The sequence below is a fragment of the Rattus rattus genome, chromosome 4, assembly GCF_011064425.1.
Source record: "Rattus rattus isolate New Zealand chromosome 4, Rrattus_CSIRO_v1, whole genome shotgun sequence".
In the NCBI taxonomy this organism is placed as follows: Eukaryota; Metazoa; Chordata; class Mammalia; order Rodentia; family Muridae; genus Rattus; species Rattus rattus.
In genome coordinates, this window is record NC_046157.1 from 16,155,580 (window position 1) to 16,181,237 (window position 25,658).

A 25,658-nucleotide genomic window follows, 5' to 3' on the forward strand; every position below is an offset into this window, starting at 1 on the left:
GGTCAACTAGAATAATTCAATGAAAGTATTTAATGCTATGTCTTCATGCTCCTGGAGTCCGCAGATGGAGGCTGTGTGTCCTCTTCAATTACTCTCAAGCTTACTTGCTGAGACAGGGTCTCCCACTGATTCTGCAAGGGTGGCTGGCTCGCAAGTTCCAGGGAGCCAGTGCTCTCTGCCTCTTTAGCTCTCCAATTAGAGATGTATGAAATATATGGCTTTTGGGGTACTGGGAAGCCAAAACCAGGCCCTCATGCTTGCACAGCAAGCACCAGACTGAGCAGGCCATCACCACAATGCCCTGGAGGAAATACTTTTTTTTAGTTGCGTTTGACTACCTAACATGCTACAGACATGCTATTAGGCCTATGTCATTCCTCTGAAGTAATTATCTACTTTGTGAAACCAAAAATCTTACTTGGGACTTTAAGTTTTAGGAAACAACTTACAGAAAACACGAAGAATCAGATGTTTAAGTCTTACTCTTTGTCCCACTGTACAATAGGCCACTTCTCAAATATAAAGAGTAGGTGGAACTTCCCAAGTATACAGTCAGAGGGAGGGGCTGGAGGGATGGCTCAGCAAATAAGAGCTCTGGCTGCTCTTCCAGAGGACCTGGGTTCAACTCCTATTACCCATAGGGGAGATCACAACTGTCTAACTCTGGCTCCAGGGGATTTGACAGTCACCTTCCTTGGGCTTCCACAGGTACAGCATACATACAAGCAGTGCAGACACACGCTGTCGGCAAAACCCCATACACACACAATAATAAAAAACAATTTGAAAAGAACACAGAAAGAGCACATGTCTGGGTACATGAACATATTCACATACATATACACAGTCAGTTTCCACATCCCACAAACAGGCTGGATTACAAAGATGAGGTATACACTGCTGATGTGTACATCAGAGGTTCATGGCTAAAGTGTTTGGTTAGAATACTGCACTAACATTTCAGAGCTTCTCTGGTAAAAAAAATCCCATTAAAAAAAGACATTCAAAATAAGCACATTCTTCTAACAGTAAAGACACTTCCCACTTTTTTTATTTTGACATCATGATAGTTCCATAAATTTAAAGTGGAAGATAGCTGTTCAATAAAAGCCATTTCATATATATAATATACATAAGTTATTTTAAAAGTCTGTCATATAACAGATTGATTTGGTGCTACCAAAAACTTACAAATAAATGACTACAAAGGAAACCATTACTAAACTAAGACACACAGGAACAACGCTGCATTTCAGGGGGAAAAAACCCAAATAATTTCTATCATGTTAAAGGAATCACGTTCATTTGTCATTGTGTGCATAATCATATTCCCTTAAAGCAGACTCCTCAGAACCTTTAAATTTAAAAATGTTCAGGTATAAGTCTTTCTGTACATTCAAAAACAATCATATTCTGATTACATACAATGCTTTCATCGTGCAAAAAAAGCCTTAGTCAATTGTTTTCTAAGGTCTAACGTCAAATGAACCAATATCAGCCATTTACTGAGCAAGCTGTCAGTCAGAGAAGTTCAGAGATCAAGCTGTTGAGATGCCCTTCCTGCCACAGTACGGCTACTACTAGCTCTGGTTCCTTCGTGTGTTAGAACTAGCGTGAGAATTCAGTGCTGCAGCAGATGACAGACTACGCGAGAAGAGTCCCTCACGTCCAATAGCCTTTGCCATCCTATAATACAATTTTCACACCTCTATGTGTATAGGCAGAGAAAGTAGGAAATCAGAGCAGGCTAAGCCAGGAATATAAATGACAAAGGGACACTAAGATAGCCATGGTATTAAAAACCTCGTTTGAAGCCTGCGCAGCACCAAAACAGCAGGGCAGGTACCAGTGCAACTTTAACCTGGTCGTTTATTTCAGTGTGGATGGGAATGGGGGAAACCAGATTGGATGAAAAGATTTTATTCCTTCCGAGCACAAAGAAAATCAACAGGAATTTTAAAGGTCATTGATCAGAAAATGAACAATACCTCTTAGAAACCTCAATTAGCCAAAACAAGCTAAAGATAAATGCTTAAAAAAATCTTTCAGCCTAAATATTTATCCATCTACATATCCCACTTTATGAATAGGCTTTAGATTAAAAGAAAAAACATCAAACTACCCCCCAAACATTTTATAAGAGGTACCACCATCTAGAAGTGACAAAAATAAATAGTTTCCCCCATATTATTTAATCTCTAAAGCATAAAAAGCTATATAACATCTTATACAAATTAACCAGTGTTCTTACAAAAGTAAAGCAGTTTTGGACTACTAACATTACACTGTATTTGTGGTGAAATATGAGGCACAAGAATATATGCATTAATTAGGCATTTTCCGTCTACTCAGTCTCTATGGTCTTAATTCTTGGCAATATATAACTGGTGTGTATTTTGGTACATAGTCACGAGTCGTAGAGAACAAGAAGCAGTGTGGTATAAGTAACAAGGTTTGTATTTGACAACGACTGCACTGATGAACACGTTTATGAACTTTGTGATTTGTGCTGCAGATTGTCGCCTGCAGTAGATCCTGCAAAGATAAAGGAAGAAAGTCAGTACCTTGCCATTATGGTTTGAATATGACATGCCCACAGGATCATGTGCTGAGGGCTTGATCTACTTGAGAGGCACTAAAAACTCTAGGTGGTAGAGCTACCCCAGTGGCCCTCCATGCTCACCATGATGCTCTCTGCCTCACTACAGACCCACAGTGAGAGACCTGAGCACACGTGGACTGAAACCTCAGCCCCTGTGAGGCCCTCTGCCCCAATCCTCCTCTTAGGTTGCTTCCTCCAGTATTTATCAAAGCAAAATCAAAGCACCCCAAAGACACAATCAACCCTGAGATGAAATGCCTACATTAAAAACTTCCCCTGGCATGGTAATATGCAAATAGAAAACAACAAACCAGTATGTATGTTTGATGTAGGCTAAATTAGACTAATTTCAAAGGATCTAGAAATACTACTAAATATTCTAAAAGTAGGAATATCTTGTGTAGACAGAGCGAATGGGACAGTGTGAGAATCACAGGAGAAAAGTTAAGTGTTACAGCTCCAGTTATCTGATACTCAACAAATTCACTTCAACTGATAACTGTAAAATACTGACCGGACTCTACACACTTCTCCATTTATGGAAACAAATAAACAGGGATGGAGCAAAAAGAAGGGAGCAGAGGGAAAAGAGGGAGGGGAGATTAAGGGAAGCAGCGAGTTTTACTGAACATAGGAGCTTTGGAGGCTGGTTAAGAAGACCCCATGAGTAGACGAGAAAAAACCTGTCTTACGCCTTACTGCACAGTTCCCAGCCTTATGTATAGTTCTGAGGCCATGACAGTTAAACTCCTATGTGAGAGTACTTTAATTCCCACTTTAGAAGACTAAGAAACTGGCTAATACAAAACTTTATACTCTACTTACCTGGGGAAACACATCTATATATACAGTTTATGGAGTTCAATGTCTTAGAGGCAGAGATGAACAAAAAATCAGTTATGTATTTCAGGAGTTATTTATTAAGCACAGATTAGTGCACCCCTCAGACCTCATCACAGAAGCTTCTTATACAGCAGAGACTGCCTAATACAGAGACTCCCAATTGGTTAATGTGCAGAGTAAGTGGTCATGAATGCTTAGCCAAGACTCCCCCAAGCCCTAGCAGGGGAGCTCCTGGCAGCTCATGGCTACTGGGGGAGAGTCAGTTTTCTTCAGAGATGTGGGCCCTGATTTGTCCATGCTCCAGGGGATGGCACCACACCTATGCACACGCAGGCAGCAGTCACTGGATTCAGTGGGTTAAGAGAACATTATAGGAGATGTGGTTGGAAGTGATCTGAGAGGAGTTAAGACTTGGGGAGTGGGCATGACCAAAATACATGCAAAATTCTCAAATAACAAAGAAAAATATTTTTTCTGAAAAAAAAAAAAAAGGTATTAAGAGAAGGGGGAGAGATTTTTTTTCCCTTTACTCTTTATCATTGTGTTGAATTGGGTAAATAAATTTCAGCAGCAAATGAGGAATGTTCCTAATTTATCACCATACTCTAAGAGCTGCTAGCAAAAGGGAAAGTCTGAATTCAGCAGATGAGAAGTTACTTGAGTACTTGGGGTGGGGTGGGACCAAACACTTCAGGGCAATTAGGAGACAGTATGTTAGTGAGTGGTCTACCACTGGAGCATACCCCAGTCCATAGTTTTGATCAATTAAAATAGAGGAAGACTTAACAATTACTAGGATGAAGCTTACTCAAGTTAAATATTATAATCCAACACTATAATGAGATAACTTACTATCTCATATCATCAAATTATTATTTCACAGTATGTAGCAAATATAACAACTATTTATTTGAACCAGTTTAGGCCCCAAGGATAAATCATACTGCCACACACACAAAAAATCAGCGTACAAGTATAAAATACATGTAGTGACTATACATTCCATCTCCCACAGTGAAGTAGAATAACCACTGAATTTTTGAGCCAGGCCTTGCTCTATAGGCCAGGCTAGTGCTGGGTTACAGATGTGCACTACTGTACCTGGCTCCCCTTTGTTAAGCACAATAGCTGAACAAAAATGGGGGCTGGGGTATATACGTCAGTGGTAGACATATACAAGGCCCTGGGTTTGATCCTTTACCTCAAAATCAAATGAAAGAAAATATAGTTCCTGAGAGTACCATGTGTTAGGCTTCGGGAAATAATTGTCTTAGACTTAAAAAATAGAAAAAAATAACGAAGGAGAAGTTGGACATGACGGTGGGTGCCTGAAGCCCCAGCACTCGGAGCGGAGGGAGGTGGAATGAAGTTCTTGTAGGCTACACATCTTGGCTTTATCTCAATTTAAATAAAAAAAGGAAAAAGAAAAAGGAAATCAAAATTCAAAATAACTGTATAGAACATGCGGTATAGAAATGTCATGGTGGCTAGTGTTTTCCATGCCAGTTCTTGGGCGGCTGAGACAGGAGAACTGCTGTGATTTCCAGTCCGTGTTACGGTATAATACCATCTCACCAAAACCAAAACCCACATTAAAAAAAACAAAAACAAAAACAAAAAGTATATGCGAAGTTTAATCTTCAGCTGCAAAAACAAACAACAGAAAAATGGGTAAAAAGTTTTAAGCTTTAATTTAGATTTTCTTGTTAAATAAAATATGACTTCATACAATCAAACCAAATATCCTTACTTAAAACTAAGTAAAGGACAAGAAAAAACAAAACAACAATCCACTATATAGCATATGGTCTTATTAAATTAATTTTAGGCAATTTATTTTGAAATTGGTCCCAAGGATAAAATTGTAGAAACACTGACACAATAAAGTAAATCAGCAAAATGTCCTGAGGGATTTTCCAGAAGTTTAAGCCGAGTGAACTATCTCAGGCACAGAGAAGCACAGCCCCAGTGACACTGTTAAGACATCTGACCTTGATTTGACTCTTCAATATTCATGCTGTCTGCATCTGCAGTCTCTGACATTTCTTCATCTTCGTCATCATCATGTAGGTCTTTTGAAATTAACTGTCTGGCTAATTTAATATTCAGTCCTTCGTTGTAATGAAGCTTCCTTTTCATTTCAAACTGCCGCTTCTTTTCTATAAAAGATTTTAAAGCTTAGAAGGTCTCACTTAAATGTTTCTATCAGCTAACAACTGGTCTTGTGTGGCAGTCAGGTAGTTTGTAATAAGACCATACAGTCTGCAAAATCTAAAATATTTACCTTATAAAAACTTGTGCTGGTTCTACTTTATTTAAATGACTCAAGTATACATCTCAATCAATGAACAGGACTGGATAAAACCATTAGAAATTTTGGGAGAGGGGTTGGGGATTTAGCTCAGCGGTAGAGCGCTTGCCTAGCAAGCACAAGGCCTTGGGTTCGGTCCCCAGCTCAGAAAAAAAAAAAAAAAAAAAAAAAAAGAAAGAAATTTTGGGAGAAAAATTTAAAGACAGAAGAAAACTCTCCAGTAATACTTGAATGGGAGGCAAAAGGTAAATCATAATCGTTTGTATGAAGAATGCACACAGCCCACAGACATATACACAATACAAACAAGATGCAACAACTAGCAGTGGGTAATTCAGGGCCAAGAGCTCTGAGTAATGTACTTGCGGTCCGATGCACCATTCCCCTGTACCCCAGAGTTCTTTATGCAGCCCAGGATGACCTACATCTCCCAGTGCTTCCGCCTCCCAAATGCTAATTAATATTACAGGAATGCACCAGGGCTGGCAATGGTGAAGGGGGCTGTCCTCTGGCCTCCACTGGAGCATGCACACACACTGGAGCACAGGATGAATAATGTGCAAACAGATGAAACAGGCCCACGTGCCGCTTCACTAAGAAACAATCCTCACATTAAAAAACTGCCATGACTTAGAAACATAATTAGTAGCAATTCAGCACAACTGCTACATTGTACTAAAATAACTTTATGGCTCAATGGTTAAGGGCACTGGCAGAGGTCCTGAGTTCAATTCTGGGCAACCATATGGCGACTCATCACCATCTATAAAGGGATCTGATGCCCTCTTCTAACATGCACATGTACATGCAGAGAGAATACTCATACATAAAAAATATATAAATTTCTAAAAAAATGAAGAAATACAAAAGGATTCTAAGATTTGAATCCAAGCACCCATCTAAAAAGCCAAACACCCAGTATCAGGCACATGTACTTTCTTTGAAACAAGAAATAAAGGGGCTGGAAGGATGGCTCATATATTTTGTGAAGTGATTTCCTACTGGTAGAATTACTAAATCACACAGAAGTTATGTATAAAACACATACATAAAAAGCACTTGGCAGCCTCTTGCAGAGGATCTAGGTTGAGTTCCCAGCACCCACGTTTGAGCTCACAGCCATCGCTCACTTCAGAGAAGCATGAGTTTGATCTCCAGCACCAAATACACGAGTCACAGTGTTGCACATCCGTAACCAGGGAGGCTGTCATAAGCTCAGCCTAATCAGTCTGTCCCAGTCCCAGTAAGAAATCCTCTCAAAACATAAGGTGGACAGCTCCTGAGGAGTGACACTTCCCCAGACACACGAAAATGTGCACACACAACCTATGAAATCTGATTTCACAGAAAGCTGACAACAAGTCATTTCAATCTCTCTTTTTTAAAAAACAGGTTTCACACATCCCAAGCTAGCCTCAAATATTCAAGGGAGCCAAAGATGACCTTGGCTTCTGATCCTTTCTTCTGCCTCATGCTGAGCTTAGAGCATGGGCCACTGGGCCCACATTATGCAGTGCCATGGATGGAATTCATGGCTTCTTGAATGTTAGGCAAGTTGTATTATAACAACTGAGTCATTCCCAATCCCATAATCCTTTGATTATTAATATTCACTTTGCAATTAAACAACATAATACAACATTATGCAATAAATAAAAGCACAGGTTTTTATGAAACCCAACAAGGCTAATAATTTTCTTTTTTATATTTGTGCAGTAAGATTTTTAAAAGGCACATGTCCTGATTCCTGCAAGTTCCCACTCTGTGCAGATTCATAACATCTGTATAATTTAGTAATTCTACCAGTAGGAAATCACTTCATAAAATTATATTAATAGGCCAAAGTTACCCCTGCAGGTTGACTCGTGGAGCTACAAATTGATGGATAATTACCCTTAATGAGAACTAATAAGTAAGTCAATAAAATCCCCATCCTTAACAGATAAAAGTTGGGGGAGAATAATGTGGAAAACACTAGAGACAACTTTTATTGAACACCCCCTTCAGTGGCTGCTGTGCTGTCAGGTCTCGCTAATGCTGACAATGGGCTTGGGCTGAGAACCTGTCAAACAAGCTCAGAGTGCTACCCAGGTGTTCTATCGCTGAGCTACAAGCTTTTGATTATTTCCTTTTAAAAGAGAACAGGACAACTATGGGTAAGTCATCCCTCAGTACCTGAGGGATTGGCTCCTGGACACTATGGATGTTCAAATACTTCCTGTATAAGGTATAGTATGTGCAAATAACCTACACACAGGATGTATTTGTTCAGTCATTTCTAGGTTAAATTCTATGTAAATAGTTGCTATGCTATATTATTAGGGAATAATGACAAGAAAAATATGTCCATCTTTGACACATGGACTCATTTTTCTTCCCTCAATATTTCTAAACCATTGTTGCCTGAACCTACAGGTTCAATACCTACAGATACTAATCAACTGGGTATTTTATATACTTGTAAAGATATTTTTTGGTCAGGCAGTGGTGGCACTTGACTTTAATCCCAGCACGCAGGATGCAGAGGCAGGTGGATGTCTGAGTTCTAGTTACAGAGCGAGTTCGTATGTGCAAGTGCCCGAGGCTAGAGGTATCAGCAGCTATGACCCACATGACATGGATTGTGAGATCTGAACCCAGGTCTCCCAGAAAAGGACTCTGACCTAATTTTTTTTTTTTTTTCTTTCTTTTTTTTTTTTTCTTTTTTCTATTTTTCGGAGCTGGGGACCGAACCCAGGGCCTTGCACTTGCTAGGCAAGTGCTCTACCACTGAGCTAAATCCCCAACCCCGACTCTGACCTAATTTTATCTTGAAAAGATAATACATTCACATGGCTCTAAAAGTATAAAAAACAGCAAGATAAAACATTCCTGTATGAGCAGTATTCCATGTAAACAAAGTCTGCATAAGCAGCAGTGTCTTAGCTATGCATGTTCTGTCTGACCACAAGAGCCTCTTCATCCTGTAATGAGAACTTCCCTAGCTTTTCTTCGAAGACTCGGTGTTCCACAAGACTATACAGACTTCATCCTATATTTTACCATCTTGTTTCACTGGATAAATTTCCCTGTTTTTGTTTGTTTTGTTTTGTTTTTTCTTCAACACAGGGTCTCAAGTGCTCAGGATGACCCTAATCAAGAACGAGGGTGAACTTCTGATTTTCCTGCTTCCATGTCTCTAGGAGGAGATTCTAGACAACATAGTTTATTTGAAGCTGGGGCTCAAATTCAGGGCTCTGTGCATGCTAGGTAAGCATTTTCCCAACCGAACTAAATCTCCAGCCATGCATTACTACCTTAAAACAGAAAAGGCTAGAGCACTTGCCTAGCAAGCGCAAGGCCCTGGGTTCGGTCCCCAACTCCGAAAAAAGGGAAAAAAAAAAAAATTGTTTTGGGGTTGGGGATTTAGCTCAGCGGTAGAGCGCTTGCCTAGTGAGCGCAAGGCCCTGGGTTCGGTCCCCAGCTCCGAAAAAAAAAAAAAAACAACAGAAAAGGCACAAGCAGCAAGACAATCTACCTACCCACTTGAAGATCATTCAAATACTAAATGATACTAAAAAGCATTAATTTTATAAGTATTTACCAAATATCTACATTTTATCAGTCACTAAAAAATACAAAGAAAGGGATATTTGCAGAATACTTGGAATATGGTTACTATATTTCGTCCAAGTCCTTCAAATCAGGGGAGAAATACTATTATATAAGAAACTCACATGTGTAGAATCTATTTTCTATTGTTTCCTACTTTCCTGCCCACTACTTCCCCAATATGAAAGTAATTTCTCAATCTTCCAAATAAAAATGGCTAGCATCACTCTAAAAGCAGCTGAATGAGTAACCTACCTCGCTCTTCAGGGGAGAGGTCATTGTCTTCCTCTCCACTGCTTTCTTGTTCCCGAGTCCGAAACTTTGGCTCGGAGCCCTCCGCAGCAGCTAACCTACACAGTATTTAGGAAGATATTAGAAACTGAGGCACTCAATCTAGTTAGATGACTCATTCAACTTGAGTCATGATAACATCCCCACGATCAACAGCCTAGCTCTAGTTGATAAGACAACATGAGAAAAAGTGGGAAGGGATGCAGAGGCAGTGAGGACAGCAGAGTGGGTGTGAGGAATCGATGAACAGCAGTAACTTATAGCTGCTGCTCTCACACCTTACCATGCAGGTAGTAGGATATTTACCAATCGCACCATCACGCAGGGAAAAACAGATTCAAGTTTTCAGGTAATCTTCACCTTCTCACTTCCTGTGTGCATTGATACTAACTGCACACTGTAATTTAGTTAAGGGCTGGGGATCTTACTCGGTGGTAGAGCACGTATTTAACATGCAACTCTGGGTTCAATTATAAGTAAACCCCAAAACCAAGATAGGCTTAGCCCTTCACTTACAAATGTACAGGCAGCACACTATCGAATGTCTTGAGATGGAAAACTAAAACTCCCTATGGGAAATGCATACTTACTTTTTCGCTAAGAGCTCTGGAGTCAAGACTTCTTTGCCTTCTGAATCACTATAGACATCTTCATCATCACCTATCATACTAGGACAAGAAACATGTTGCTATTAACAAGCACATTACTAAAATGGATACATAAAAGAAAACTGAATAGCTAGAAAATCGATTGGAAATACAATTGTATTATTTAATTAAAATTACAATTTATTTAGAGGTTTGATGTCATCTTTGAAATTTAACTTTAAAACACTTTCTACTCAATACACATAGTTAGAGACATAGCATTGGGCTGGGAATATAACTCAGTGGAGTGGCAGGAGTCCTTGCCTGACATGCATAAGGTCCTAGAGTTCAATCCCCAGCAATAAAAAGAAAGTAAGTTTAACAAGAGGGGGTAAAAAATAAAGAAAGAAAAAGAAAGGAAGGAAGGAAGGAAGACAATCCCAAAGTACAGAAAACTCAAATTATCTACAGAAAAATAAACTAAAAATGCAAATTTTTGTGTCCAATGAGAAAAATAGACAAATAATGCAAAATAACCCTTTTGTTGGTCTTAGTATTATTTTTCGAAGAACTGTCTTGCTATGTAGCCTGTCTGGCCTCAACTTCGTGATGACTGGAATTACAATTGTGCACTGAGAATACTGAGCTGGTTTTAGAATTTGTGTTTATGTATGACCATTAAGAAAGAAACGGTCTACATGGACATACACTAGGAAAAATAAACTTAGATCCTGTGGAGGTTAATTCTGACTGCCAACTTCACTGGATTAAGAAATGCATAGAAAACAGAGCCAAGTGACACCCCCGTCCCGCCTCTAAGAGCCTGGGCAGGATGCAGGACTAATCCGTACACGCAGTGACAGACTCCAGAGTGCTCACTGCACGCTCACTTCTCTTTCCTCTGCTGAGATTTCTGGTGGGCTCACGTGCAGCTTTGTCATATCCCTCTGACTGTCTCACTAAACAGCTGATACACTACTGAATCCACGGGAGAAAAGGAAAGGAAAGGAAAAGTGCCCAGAGAATTAGCCAAGCACAGTTATTGCTGTGTCTGTGATTGCACTCCAGAGTATCAGGTCAGAAGGCTCTGGTCCAATCAACAGATTAATCCCTTGCCGGATTCAGGACGGCATTCTTAGAAACGTGTGCAAGGAAGAAGGTAGGACCTAGTTGAAGAAAAAAGGTCACTGAACTCCACTGATTTGTTTTTTGTTTTTGTTTTTAAAGAAAGAACATGCAACTGATGAGTGGGAAGGTGGGGGATCTGGGAGAACTTAAGGGAGAGATTATGATCAAAATAAATGGAATTCTCAAAAAACAAAAATATTTTTAAAAATTCTCTACCACACAACATTCCCTCTGTGATGGTGTTCTACCCCAAAGTCATGGGGTCAGGCAACCATGGACAGACACCATGAACCTTTGAAACCATAAGTCAAGAAAAGTAGAAATCCTTCTCATGTTTTTGGTGTCAGGAACTTGGTCACAACAATATAAAAGCAAACTAATACAGGCCCTAAAGCCCTAATTAATAAGATTTAAAAGTTAATTAGCTTTCCTACAAATAGCTAATAAAAACTTTGCTCTCATGACTATAAAAATAAGCAGCCTCAATTTTCAAGCCACTGAAGGAATTTTATGCAGAACTCAACTACATAAAACAAGAACCTGCCGGTTTATACATTTATCCATGGAAATGTGAACTAAATCCAAGAACATTTAGGATCTGAGTAGAGCAGGGTATAAGAAATATAATTTTTTTACTTTTTAAAAAGATTTATTTTTTAAGTATGAGGACACTGTAGCTGTCTTCAGATACGCCAAGAGAGGGCATCAGGTCATATATTACAGACTGTTGTGAGCTACCATGTGGTTGCTGGGAATTGAACCCAGGACTTTTGGAAGAGCAGTAGTCAATGGTCTTAACTAACTATTGAACTATCTCTCCAGCCCATTTTTTGACTTTTGTAGTACTGTTCAACAGAAAAGTCTAGGTTACAAATGAATTGTATGCACATATTAGAGAATATAAACTAATATGTACACTAACAGCATGAGACTCTTAGTTTAACATGATCTTTTCATAAAAAGTATTTTTGTTATTGTTAAATAAAATGTTTTAAAACAAAACCAATCTCACGCAAGCTATGATAAAAGCTAACTGATAAAAGCTGATTTTCTTTAATAAGAAAGTCCTGACTTTGCATTCTGGTTTGATAAAGGGTTTGAGACATATATCTCAATCACTCTGTAATGAATAGGAAAAGGGTATAAACACTTCACTTATTCCTTTCCTCAAAGTTCATTACTATTTAGTTCCATTATCTGCATCTTCTGTTTCACTTTCTTTCTGGCAAGGACATTAGCATTTTTATGTGTATTTGCACGTTTTTACTAGCATCGCACTGTCCCATTAATTGAAAAGATAGCCTTTTTTGTTGATGTAACTCACACCCGACCTTCACAAAGCCCCTGGTAACATATGAAGTGGGCGTGGTCATATAACTCCAGGACTACGGATGTAGGTATGGATATCAGAAAATCACAATCATCCTCAGCTACACAGCAAATGCAAGGCTAGCCTGGGCTTCATGATATCCTGCCCACAAAATTATAAAAATAAATCGAAGCACGTGACTTAAAGACTTAGCCGTAATCTCCACTAAGTGTCCTACCTTTTTAGAGTCTGTCCTGTCTCGTGGTGTCCATGAGTACACTATTTTTACCTCTTGCTTACTGCTCTACAGTATCACTTCACGATTATTTTTAACTGGACAGAGGGGCTCATGCCCTTAGCATGAAGGAGGAGGATGCTAGAGGACTACAAGGACTTCAAGGAAAGCTTGGGCTTGACAGTGAATTCCAGACCAGCCCAAACTAAGTGTGATCAGATCTCAAAATAAATAAAAAAGAAAAATCCTGAGACTTAACATAAATCAGAACTACAGCATCAATAAAAATAAGAACACAAAACTGCCTATTACATAGCTTCCCCCTAACCCCTTTTAAACAAAGAAAGCCTCGCTTTCTACTTGGGGAACTAAAAACCTCAACTTCCTTTCAAAAAGACAAAACTTGGAGCTGGAAAGACGGCTAAGCAGTCAAAAGCACTTGCTGCTCACCAGGGCCTGAGACCTGAGACTGGTCAGCACTCAACCAAGCAGCTCACGCCATCTCTACTCCACGTGACCTGACTTTGGCTTGTAGCCTCCTCAGGCACCTTCATACATGATAACACACATAACAGCAATGGGAAAAAAGGGAGGGACATTGGTGTGCATCAGCAGCTGACAACCATCTAGGTGCAGTAAATACTCACTACAGCAACAATGTAATGATGTGAAGTTACACATTATTAGCAAAAATGTATTCAGGCATTAACTAGCACTCTGGTAAGAAAGTAAGACAGATCTGAAGTATCTGTTACTTAGTATCAATATGCAAATGAACACGCCACAAGAGAAAGGGTGTCTGTGTCACACACTTGTGGTACGGAGTGTCTGGCTCGTCTATCTTCATCAAGCCATAGTCTTTGTCAGCTGGATGATATGTTGCCAGGATGTTCATTTCATCCCACTTCTGAGACTTTTTACTGAAATTAAGAAGAAAAAAAGAGGCATTTAGTATCCATATTACATACATTTAGTATCCAAAGTTACATAATTTCTATCAGATCCTCCAAACACTATTATGCTATGACATACTTAGATTAACTTACTACGAAAATAAAAACAATTGAAATATCTTCCTGTCCTATCTTAATGGTTACGTGCTTTTACACACACATACGCATACACGAGCACACACACAGATACAGTGTCTCATTATGTAGGAGTGGCTGACCCAGAACTTGCTATGTAGAAAAGTCTGGCCTTCAACTCATTGAGCTGTCTGCCTCGCTGGAATAACAGGTATACAACACCATACCCTGCTATGAAATTTTCCTTAATTAAGAAAACCTTACTAAATTCAGATACTGCCAAGATCACAAAAATTAGAGATGGGTTAGGTTTTTTGTTTGTTTTTTGTTTTCTTTTATCAGAATAAACCACTTTATTTTAACTCAGTCGCAATACAGTTAGTTCAAGGAAGCCAAATGCTTGCCTAGTAACCAACACTACAAGCCTCAGTAAACATCTACAGTTAGATCTCTTTCACGGCCATTCTGAAACAATGGAGCTGTTAGAAATAAGGGTCCACACGTGTAACTATCACTTATATAGAACCAAGTTTACATTTCTCCAGCTTGAATTTCTTGATTAGATTAAACCATCTGCAATCCTTCACTGCCGTAGCACCTCATTGAAGCCCTCACAGAGCTTGACATCGCTCTGGTTCTGAGCACACTCCAGAAAGTGCTTGATCTCTAGAGAGCAAGGTCCATGAGACTGCTGGTCCTGCAGCCGGGCTCCCTGAGGCTCCTGATAAGTGATGTCAGGCTTCGCAGGCTCAGCATTAGCCCCTCTGCTGAAGCCCCCAATGATGGTGTGACCCAGGGTGTGCCCACTGCAGAGCCCACAGCCACACTGGCTGCTGAGGGGCAGCAGCAGGTGAGCCAACTGCAGATGGGGCAGCGGCTGCGGCTGGAGGCTGAGCTGCAGGTGCTCTTCTGGGAGAAGCCCTTACCCGAGGGGCCCGGCTGGCTGGAGGAGTCACCCGGGAAGTGGGGCTTCGGCTTCCACGCAGCATCCTAACTGCTTGCAGTCTCAGTGTTCAGAGAAGACAAACTACCTTTGTTTTATTTTAAAAAGTTTTGAGACAGTGTTTCTCTGTGTGGCCCTGGCTGTCCTGGAACTGAAGAGATCTGCCTGCCTCTGCCTCCTGAGCACTTGAATTAAAAGTGTGGGCCAATCACACCTGGCTTATAGCTTGTTTTTTTAATCTACAAAATAACTTTGCTAAGAAATAGCATGTTCAGGTTTACTTAAATGGAAATAGATGTGACTCGGGGATATCTTGTTACTATCCACTCAATAAAGTCATGTAGCTCGTGTGCTCCGTTTTCGGAATCCTTTAGGCATGTCCATGTATTAATTCCACACATATTTAACAGTAAGACCCAGGCCCTGGCAACCATCATCCTCTTTTTCTGGGAATCTGACTACTCTAGGTACTTCATTTAAATGGAATCATACAATGTTTATCCTGGCTTAGTTCACTTAAGACAGTGTCTTAAAGGTCTGTCTATGGTGTAGCATATGCCAAAATCTTTTTTTCTAAGGCCAGTTAGGAGTTCAGCTAACTAAACATTTAGAGTGCAACTTTACAGTCTCACCCTTAATTTCTTTAATAGGTATAAACTGGCACAGATACTCACAAGTAAGCTTGAAACTACAGCTCAGAATCTCTTCACTCAGGAAAGTCAAAATCTTACAAGCTTGTAATAAACCAAAATGTGACACATGACTTTTAGGCATAGAAAAACAGTTCAAATGCTTTGTTATTACGAATCCAGCTCATATGGAGATTTATCTGAATTTTTAGCAAAGAAATTAAAATGCCACCAATACTCATTTAATCGGGTTAGAGCTGAGTTAGCTGGGGTATGCAGAACTTGATTTAACAGTACTCGTCTTCTCAGACAGGTAACCAACCTATCACGTTATTTTATTTTTTTTTGGTTTTCTGTGTAACAGCCCTACCTGTCCTGGAACTCACTTTGTAGACTAGGCTAGCCTCAAACTCACAGAGATCCACCTGCTTCTGCCTCCTGGGTGTTGCTGGGATTACCAGGCATGTGTGCCACATTAATAGTGACCTCAGGACAGAAAAACAAGAGATTTCAGTGTTATCCTAGTCCTACAATAAGACTGTCCACAAACAACCTCAGTAATAGTCCTTATGGAGTTGCTGATGTGATGTGTCAACTGATGTGATGTCCATGAAACAAACTACAAAACGGCATGCAAATACAAAGTTTATGATGGGGAACAGGGTTCAAGAGATAACCCTGTAATTACAAGCACTTGTTCTTGTGAAGGACCCAAGTTCAGTTCCCGTCACCCACATGGTGGCTCACAACCATCTGTAATGGGATCTGACACCCTCTTCTGGTGTGCATGAAGACAGCTACAGTGTACACATAAAATAAATAAACCTTTAAAAAAAAAAAGAAAAGGGGTTGGGGATTTAGCTCAGTGGTAGAGCGCTTGCCTAGGAAGCGCAAGGCCCTGGGTTCGGTCCCCAACTCGGAAAAAAAAAAAAAAAAAAAAATAAGTTTCCATTGCTTTTATGCTGGCGGATCTTTTATTATTATTACTGCATATATATATATATATATATATATATATATATATATATATAAAATGTGGGGGGCTAATGTGTGGGGTCAGAGGACAAGTTGAAGAAGTCAGTTCTCTCATTCCATCTTTATGTGAGATCAAGGGATGGGGAACTGCTTTCACTCTGAGCCATCTCCAGTTTAAGAACAGAAATTTTAAAAACAAATTGACTTTCTATTTCTAGGTAAATCTACATTTTCAGAAATTTTATTTTGCTGAAAAGCTAGATACATACAAATTTCTGTTTAGAAATCATTAGATAGGGCTGGAGAGATGGCTCAGCAGTTAAAAGCACGGACTGCTCTTCCAGAGGTCCTGAGTTCAATTCCCAGCAACCACACGGTGGCTCACAACCATCTGTAATGAGATCTGATGCTCTCTTCTGGTGCGTCTGAAGACAGCTATGGTATACTCACATACATTAAATAAATAAATCTTAAAAAAAAAAAAAAGAAATCGTTAGATATTATTTGCTTAGGAAGCACATAATTCAGTCTGTTTATAGACAAATTCCAAGGAAGTTCATAGTAAAGAATAAGTCGGAGGTAGCTCAGGGGTTAAGAGTGCTTGCTGGTCTTCCAGAGAACCCAGGTTCTATTCCTAGCACTCACATGGCAGCTCACACCCAAAACTCCAGGTTCAGGTGATCCAAGCCCTTCGTGTGGGCTCCAGACACCAGGCACACATGTAGTGCACAGATATACATACAGGGAAAATATCAATACACTTGAAAAACAAAAATGAAAAAATCTAAAATAATTTTAATTAAAAAAAATTAAAGTAGAAAAACAATCGAGTACTATAATAAAGAAGTAATTCATTTATGCTTTTAGAGCAAGCTCCAGGGATCCTTCCCGTCTCCATCTCAACTATGAATACAGGCACATAACATACCACTATGCCTTTTTACACGAGTGCTGGGAGTGTAGGAGATGGCTCTGTTAAGTCTAGCTACCTGAATTCAATGCCTAGAACCCATTTAAAAAGAAACAGTTGCAGGTATCTGTAACTCCTTTATTGGCAGATGGAGGAGGAGAATCTCCTGGAAGCTAGTAGAAACAAGAGCAACTGACCGTACACTTCACAAGGTGAAAGGTAAGAAAGAATGGACCCCTGAAAACTGTGGGATCAGCAGGTGCATGCTCTAGTGTGAGCGTGTGTTCTCCCTCCCACCCCACAAAACTTAGGTGGATATTTGGAGTTTAAAGGGTGTATCTAATATGAGGGAAGAAAAATCAACACTGTAAATTTTTGTGAGATAATGACAAAACAAAAATGTAGAACACAAATTATATTTTTTTTTTTTTTCTTTCTTTTTTTTTTCGAGCTGGGACAACCCAGGGCCTTGCGCTTGCTAGGCAGCGCTCTACCACTGAGCTAAATCCCCAACCCTATATTTTCTTTAAAAAATTTAAGTGGCTTATCTATTTTTCCATGCATTGGTGTGTGTGTGTGTGTGTGTGTGTGTGTGTGTGTGTGTATGCCATTTATGTGTGTGTGAGGGTGTCAGATCACCTGGAACTGGAGTTACAGTCGTGAACTGCTATGTGCATGTGCTGGGAATTGAACCTAGGCTCTCTGGAATAGCAGCCAGTGCTCTTAACCACAGAGCCTCCCTCTAGCCCCAAATTACATTTTCTTAAATTTAAGAATAAAATTTAGTAAGTATAATTCTAGTACCCTAAACCATTAATAACTTGAATTTTTCACATTTTCTTTCTACTCTGTATCTTAAATGATATATAAATATAAAGTAGTATATTTAAAAGCACATCTGTACTGTATATAAGCTATATACACTGTATCATAAGATACTTTTATCTTCTTTTTTTCCCCCCGGAGCTGGGGACCGAACCCAGGGCCTTGTGTTTGCTACGCAAGCGCTCTACCACTGAGCTTTTTTTTTTTTTTTTGTTTTTTTTTTCGGAGCTGGGGACCGAACCCAGGGCCTTGCGCTTCCTAGGTAAGCGCTCTACCACTGAGCTAAATCCCCAGCCCTCTTTTTGCCTTCTTAATAACTGAATATGATAGAAGTTAACTAATGTTAGGTATTTAGATGTAATCTAACACATTTATGACAGGCAGAAACATATTCATATATGCTACTTGCTGATGATTTTAGGATAACTTGCTATAATAGCCTTCTTTTCAGAAGGGTTCTTACTATGCTATTCACACTGCTCTTAAACTTACAGATTCAAGTAGCCGTCCTGTGTTAGCCTCCCAGACAGCTGCAATTCGAGGTAGGTGGCTATTATTATATTTGGCATCTAAAATATTTTATATCAACACCATGTATAATGCCACCAATAATTATCAAAACATGGCTGGGTATTTTTCCTTTCCAACTGCGGAGTATAAAGCAGTATGTAAAGCTCTTCTGCACTTATCCCTCGCTATCTAATAACATGGCAACTACTTACTTTACACGACTGAACTGTTTACATCCTTTGCACAGCAAATGCAAGTTCTTCAGATTAAGAAAAGCAAAGCACATTACACATAAAAGTTGAATTTACCTAATCTATAACTACAATATATCTGAATTTTAACTTTTTCCTGTTTTGTATTTATTATGTTCTACTTTAAATGAAATTTAAAGTCCTACATTTTCAAAGTTATACTAACCTTCATTTCCTCAGTACAAACTCAAGGGAAAAGAAATCCTAGAAATGTTCACGTTCAAATCCAAGAAAGATTATCTTCAAAATGGGGAAGCAGGGCACAAAAATTAAGAATACAGGCTACTAAATTGCTAATTCTTAGGTAGAAAGCAAATGAAGAGAAGAAACGGTCAATAGAGACAATGTACCTGGACATTAGCATCCCTAACATTTTAATGTAATTAGTGGCAGAGTAACAAAACCCAAGGAGCAAACATGAATTCAATTAAAATATCATCCTGAACTACACGACACTATCATCTGGGTCACAAACTCCAGACAAAAATAAGGGTACCAGGAAATGACAGATCTGCTGTGATAGCTACCACACTTGCTGATTTGATTTCAGTTCACCCTGGGATGACAGGTTTGCAGACTGTTTAAATCTTGTCCTGGGCAGTCACTTCTGACTTTCACTTTGTTGGTTCAATGTTGCCATCTCAAGGGCCTCCCAGTACTTTATGCTGCTTCTCCTGGCATATTTGATACTTTTGGCTGTGCTCAGAGTGGCCAGCCAAGTTTTGCTTCAAAGTATTAACTTTAATTTCCTACTTCAATAAACAATTGTCTTTTTAAATAAAGATTCAAGGGCTGGAGAGATGGCTCAGGACTGCTCTCCTAAAGGTCCTGAGTTCAAATCCCAGCAACTACATGGTGGCTTACAACCCTTTTCTGGTGTATCTGAAGACAGCTGCAGTGTACTTGTATATGATAAATAAATAAATCTTTAAATAAAGATTCAAGACTTTGAAGTCTGAAATCACAATTAAAATTAAACCAAACTTAACAATAAAGCAAACAAATGATAATTTTTAGGAAATAACCTTTTTATTTTAATTGGCTTTGACTTTTAACACTCCACATTCTTGAACAGACAGAGACAATATTAGAGCATAGTTGTATCTTAAATTATATCAGTGGAATTCAAGCATCTTGGGAAGAGGGGTGTGCGTGTGTGCGTGCGTGCGTGCGTGCGTGCGTGCGTGCGTGCGTGCGTGCGTGCGTGTGTGTGTGTGTCACACAGCCAGACTGGCCTTGAACTGGCTATGTAGCTAAGGATGACCCTGAACGTTCATATCTCCTTACCTCCCAAGTGCTGAGATTATATGTGAGGGCCACTGTCCCTCCCTCAAGCACAGTTGTTTTTTTTTGTTTTTGTTTTTGTTTTTTTAATTTTTTGGATTATCTGTGGAACACCCCTGGCTGTCCTAGAACTCACTCTGCAGACCAGGCTGACCTCTAACTCACAGAGATCCACCTATCTCTGTCTCTGGAATGCCCAGCTTCAAGCACAATTTTTAAAAGTTGAATTTACCTGATATACAACTATAATAGAATCTGGTTAGCAAACTCTGATGTAGACTATATAAACTAGCCTGAGAGGCATAAAAAAATTAGATCAGTTAAGAATAAGGTACTGGGCTCAGTATTTTGACTCCTTGAAGACTTATACTACAGTACAGGTACACACATAAATCACTGGCAGCCAGACTAATAAAATCAGTGAGTAGTACAGACAGGATTCAGATTAAGCACTAAACTACAATTTCTAAGACAGAATTTAGTAACATTTAACATATTTCTGATAACTGCAAACAAACATTTTCACTCCAAATCTAAAATATACCTTAAAATGGATAGCATTTTATAATCAGTTAGCAACTTTTTTCTTTTTCTGGTGACAGTATCTTAGAATCTTAGAAGCAAAGGGCGATGTTTTCAATGAACAGCACATGCATCACTCAAGATGCTAGGCTATGACCTCATAGGATGTACATTTCACGGGCAGTATCCTGAAACAGCCATGAGAAGTCCACAATCATAGGAGAGAACAACGGCTTTTGAAAGTGTTGAGAGTGGGTACCAGGCTGCAATGTGTAACTGCCCAAATATGGTTTGTGGAATCTTTTGTTTGTTCGTTCGTTTGTTTAAGACTGGGTAGCTCTGGCTGTCCTGGAACTTCCTCTGCAAACCAGGCTGACCTTGAACTCAGAGATCTACCTGCCTCTGCCTCCTGAAAACTGGGGTTAAAGGTATGCACCACTACACCTAGCTTGAGTCTATCTTTTTTTTTTTTGTTTTTTTTTTTTTTTCCGAGCTGAGGACTGAACCCAGGGCCTTGCGTTTGCTAGGCAAGCGTTCTACCACTGAGCTAAATCCCCAACCCTGAGTCTATCTATTTTTAATTAACCCCCTAAAACTAATACTTGACAAATGTCATCTGAGAAAACTACTCAGTGGACCTGACATTATCAGTGCAATCAGAAGAAGAAAACAGCATATGTTAAAGATTGGCATGTGCCTGCTTCTTTTATCTCTAGAGGTCAAGGTGGGGGAACTGCAATTTCAAGGGTATCCTGGGTTATATAATAAGATATTTTTTAATGTAATAAATCACTAAGAACAAACACATCTCCAAATAATTTGTACCTGTGTGTATGGGGTTGTGGGGAAGAACAACCCTAGGTGTAAGTCCTTGCCTTCCTTGTTTGAGACTGCATCCTATCTTTTTCCAGATGTGCTGGGCGAACTGAAGCTCAAGCTTCTGTGGATTCAAGGATTCTCCTGTCTCTGCCTCCCATCACCCTGTGTAACCACTGGGATTACAGATGTGCACGCTATCCTCTGGTTTTACATGGGTTCTCTATTTAAACCTAGGTCCTCACACATGGCCAGCAAGTGCTTTACCGAATTCTGAGCCGTCTTCCTCAGCCCCTCTGTTCAGGTTTAAGTACTACAACCAACAGTATGCATGAAAGTATGAACTATAAAGATACATTGGAAGTGTTTCAATTTTTCCTTAAGAAAGCTCTCTGTAAATAATCACTACAGATAGTATCTCCAGTAAGAGCGGGCAGGAGAGAGATAACAAAGAAGCAACTGCATTGTATATGATAAATCCTATTTACAGGTTTTCTATTTGGGAATTTCCTTATTGGAATCCTTCTACAATCTTAACACCATTACTGAAGGGAGTTTAGTGGATGCTCAAAGACATCAGGGGGAGGAGAATTTTTAACTGTCCGCAGGGAACATGTTGCCAGCTGGGGCCAAACATGGCAAGGCCCTGCTTGCTGTTTTTGGCTCTCACATTATTAAAAGTGTTCTTTGACTTTTCTGTTATAACTATTAACATACATTCCTGAACTCCTTGTACAAAAGAATGAGTTTCATTGACCTTTTGATACATGTACATCACATACTTTATACAGTGTGTGTCTTCCTTTCCCTTCCCTTTCCATGTTGGGGATCAAACCCGAGGACTTGTATATGCAACTATATGTATACAATAATGTAGTTTTATTGCTATAATTTCTTTGTTTTACCATTTTTAAATAGTTGATTATGGAAAAGCTTATCTTTTACCAGTTGGGACCATACACACATCATGAACTTCAATGAACTATGTTTGGTGGGGCCTGCTGAACTTGGGCTACAACTACAGTCAAGGCAGTCGGTCAACTAGCTTATAAAATCCTTTTTAAGTGAATCTTTCCTGCCAGGAACTCTTTCAGAAGGAGCAATTTATCTAGTGGAGTCAGTCTCATTTAGTGGTATTGGGGGGGGGGTAAATCTTGGGCAAGCATGGGAGTCAGAGATCTAACTGATAGAACAGTGCTCTAGATCATAGAGCATCAAATCTGAGGATGTGAGTGAAGGGTGCAGACAACTGAGATATTTGATAGTTGGACAAGTCAATGAGGACCTATCCTGCTGCTTGACAGTCAAGCTCTGGTGAGCGAGTGCCTTCTGGACTTCCTGCTACTATGCTGTGGCATTCGGTTTTCCCATGACCCACAACCTGTCAAAGCACTTTGAAGCAGCTTATTCCAAGGACAGCTTGGAAAACTATGAAGGCACACAGTTCTCCTCAAAGAATGGGGGAAGGTGGTGTTGCTGGACAATGCTAAATCCTTTCCCTGTCTCTGCGGGACACAATTCTAAGTTGAATCCACAAAAGGGGTTTTCTCCAAATTTCCCATAAAATTGTTTCCAGCTAGTTACTCTTAAAATTCCAAATTAGATCCTTAATATAGGAGTGCCCTACTTCTAAAAGTCTAAGACTTCACAGCATTCTCATTTTAGTGCTACCTCCACGAATTTCAGTAATTTTTCTTAAGCCTTGTTTCTGAATGCAAGAGTTCCTATTATAATTTTAGTAACTTAGACTATTCGAGGCCCCCTTAGAGTCTGACCCGGTGGTATAATTAGTTATACCCTAGACGCTGTACTGTCACACTATTTTCATTGAGCACTGAAGCCTGGGTAGTTTTCTCTGTAGCCAGAACACCTCTCTGTTTTTTCAGGCTGGAATATTTTTCCATTATACATATGTACCATAATTAATATTTCACCAGTTCTCACTAATGGACCTTGGGCGGTTTCCAGGTATTTACTAATACACACAATGCTTTACGTCAATATCTCAAGTTGCTTCTCTCTGAAGAATTGCGTTTAGATATGCAAAACAGGACCCAAAACTAGATAGAAAGCACCCAAACCTCTAGCTCCAGGTACAAAAATATTTAGCAACAGTAACTTTCCATTAAATGCAGATGACTGATTTTAAAATTTTGGTTTCATTTAGTGCAGAGATAATGACAGACCAGGAACTGAGAGACGAACGCAGTAAAGTGCTTAATGGAGAAATAAATGTGTTTGTGCTTCTGGTTGTTTTTTTAAAGTGTTGATCTCATTAGCCTGAACCTAGATTGAAACTGAAGGGCAAAAAAGAAACTCCTTTGCCGAAGAATTTTAGCTACCTTGGCTTAGGCTAGGGGCATAATAAAAGCTTAACAGTTAAAGCTTTGAAACTTCAATCTGATTCCTTAGCATTCCGAAGGACACGAAGTTCAAAAGCCAGGCTTAAAATGTGCGTGTACTTAGAAAATAAACGAGACAAACGCCACCGCCTCTGGTGGCTCCGGTCCCACTCCACCCCGCGGCCGGAGGGGCAAGGCTAAGGCCGGCTCCCCGTAGCCGCCTGTCAGCCGGGAAGGCGAGGCTTCCAGGCCGGCCTCCCGGCTCTCACCTCAGCTCCTCTTCGACGGTCCGGCGGGGCTGTTCGGCCGAGGCCACCACCGAGGAAGTCGTAGAGGTCTTGTTCTTCAGGATTCCCTTGATGGGCCGGTGCGAGGCCGTCGAGGCCGCCATTGCCGGTCGCTCCGGCTGCTGGCTCAGGGTCGCTGCTGGCGTGGGGTCCCGGAGGAGAAGGGGTGGGCACTGCAGAGACCCTCCAGGCAGCCGTGGAGCCCAGGCCGGGCTAAAGCAGTCGCACCCGCTGTCGCGGAAACCACTACCAGCGTCTCCCGCACGACACAATGACCGCAACGCCACAGCCGACGCCGCGCGGCGGGCGGCCCTTCGCCGCCGGCAAAGTAGCCCGCGGCCCGCGGAGGAGGCCGGCCTAGTGGCCCAGCGCGGGAGCGACGCGGATGCAAAGCCAAGCCCGGCCCGCCCTCTCGCGATATCTAGAGCGGGGCGGGGCGAGAACAAAGCCGGCCTTCTTGCCCCGCCCCTTCCCGCCCGCCCGCCCCGCCCCTCCTCTGTGTTAGGTCAGCTGAGTCCTGACCCAGCAAGTGTCAGTGAGAGAGCTGTCTGCCTTAGAGATCTACTTCCTAGCACTCTCCCATCGCCGTATGAAACCTTGTTGCTATTTCTGTCTTATGACAGAAAACTGAGGCTCACGGGTGACCCACTCCACAAAGATAAGAGATGTTAGCTGACTGAACGATATAGCTCCCGTTTCTATTTAATCTTTGTAATCATCTTTTTCTTTTTCTTTTCTTTTCTTTTCTTTCTTTTTTTATTTGCAGACCAAGCTAGTTTCGAACTCACAGAGATCGACCTGCCTCTGCCTCCTGAGTGCTAAAGGTCTGTGCCACCACACCCAGTCCTTCGTGATTTAACTTCCTACTATAAAATCATAGAATACCAGTATTGGAATGGTCCTCAAAGATCTATTATGAAGCCACAGAATAGTCATTTTTGTGATATCACAAAAAAAGCCTGCCTTGGGATAATAGAACCTCTTCATACCATTGGAGAAGCAGACGGACAGAAAGGAGCCACCACTTCCACACAGTCCATCCATAGTATATGATGGCCACAAGGCAAAGTCGGTGTGGCACTGGAGGACCGGAGTGGTGCCCCTACAAACCAAGGATCAACAAGACATCAGAAGTCCGGGGAGCCACTTTCAACAGATCCAAATTCTCAGTGCTCTTAGAGGGAGCCAAGTCCCCTGCTCTCGATTTGGGAATTCAAGCCCCCAGTACATTTTCTGTTGCTTAAAGTTTCTCAGGTGTGAAACTTCGTTGTCCCACCTCCTTCAGCCTTCAAGTCCATCACACAGTTGTGTTTGTTCCACTACTCTGTCCTGATCAGACCTCTCAGAAACCTATGACAGGCCAGAGCAGACTAAGGCACGTGGGAATGCCATTGCCATCGGATCGACCCCAGTCCTCTGGGACCTTAGACAGCTAGGTG

At 40.5% G+C, this 25,658-nt stretch overlaps 1 protein-coding gene and 1 pseudogene across 1 annotated transcript; both read right to left on the bottom strand.

The window, feature by feature from the left end:
• Positions 1-810: 810 nt before the first annotated feature.
• On the bottom strand, positions 811-24,587 carry Ppp1r2 (protein phosphatase 1 regulatory inhibitor subunit 2). Its single transcript, XM_032900072.1, has 6 exons — positions 24,202-24,587; positions 13,710-13,817; positions 10,229-10,306; positions 9,603-9,697; positions 5,437-5,604; positions 811-2,535 (listed from the first exon to the last, which is right to left on the bottom strand). The coding sequence occupies exons 1-6, from the start codon at positions 24,321-24,323 to the stop codon at positions 2,489-2,491; spliced, it is 618 nt and encodes a 205-aa protein (XP_032755963.1). The 5' UTR covers positions 24,324-24,587; the 3' UTR covers positions 811-2,488.
• On the bottom strand, positions 14,021-16,217 carry LOC116898753 (annotated as a pseudogene).
• Positions 24,588-25,658: the final 1,071 nt, after the last annotated feature.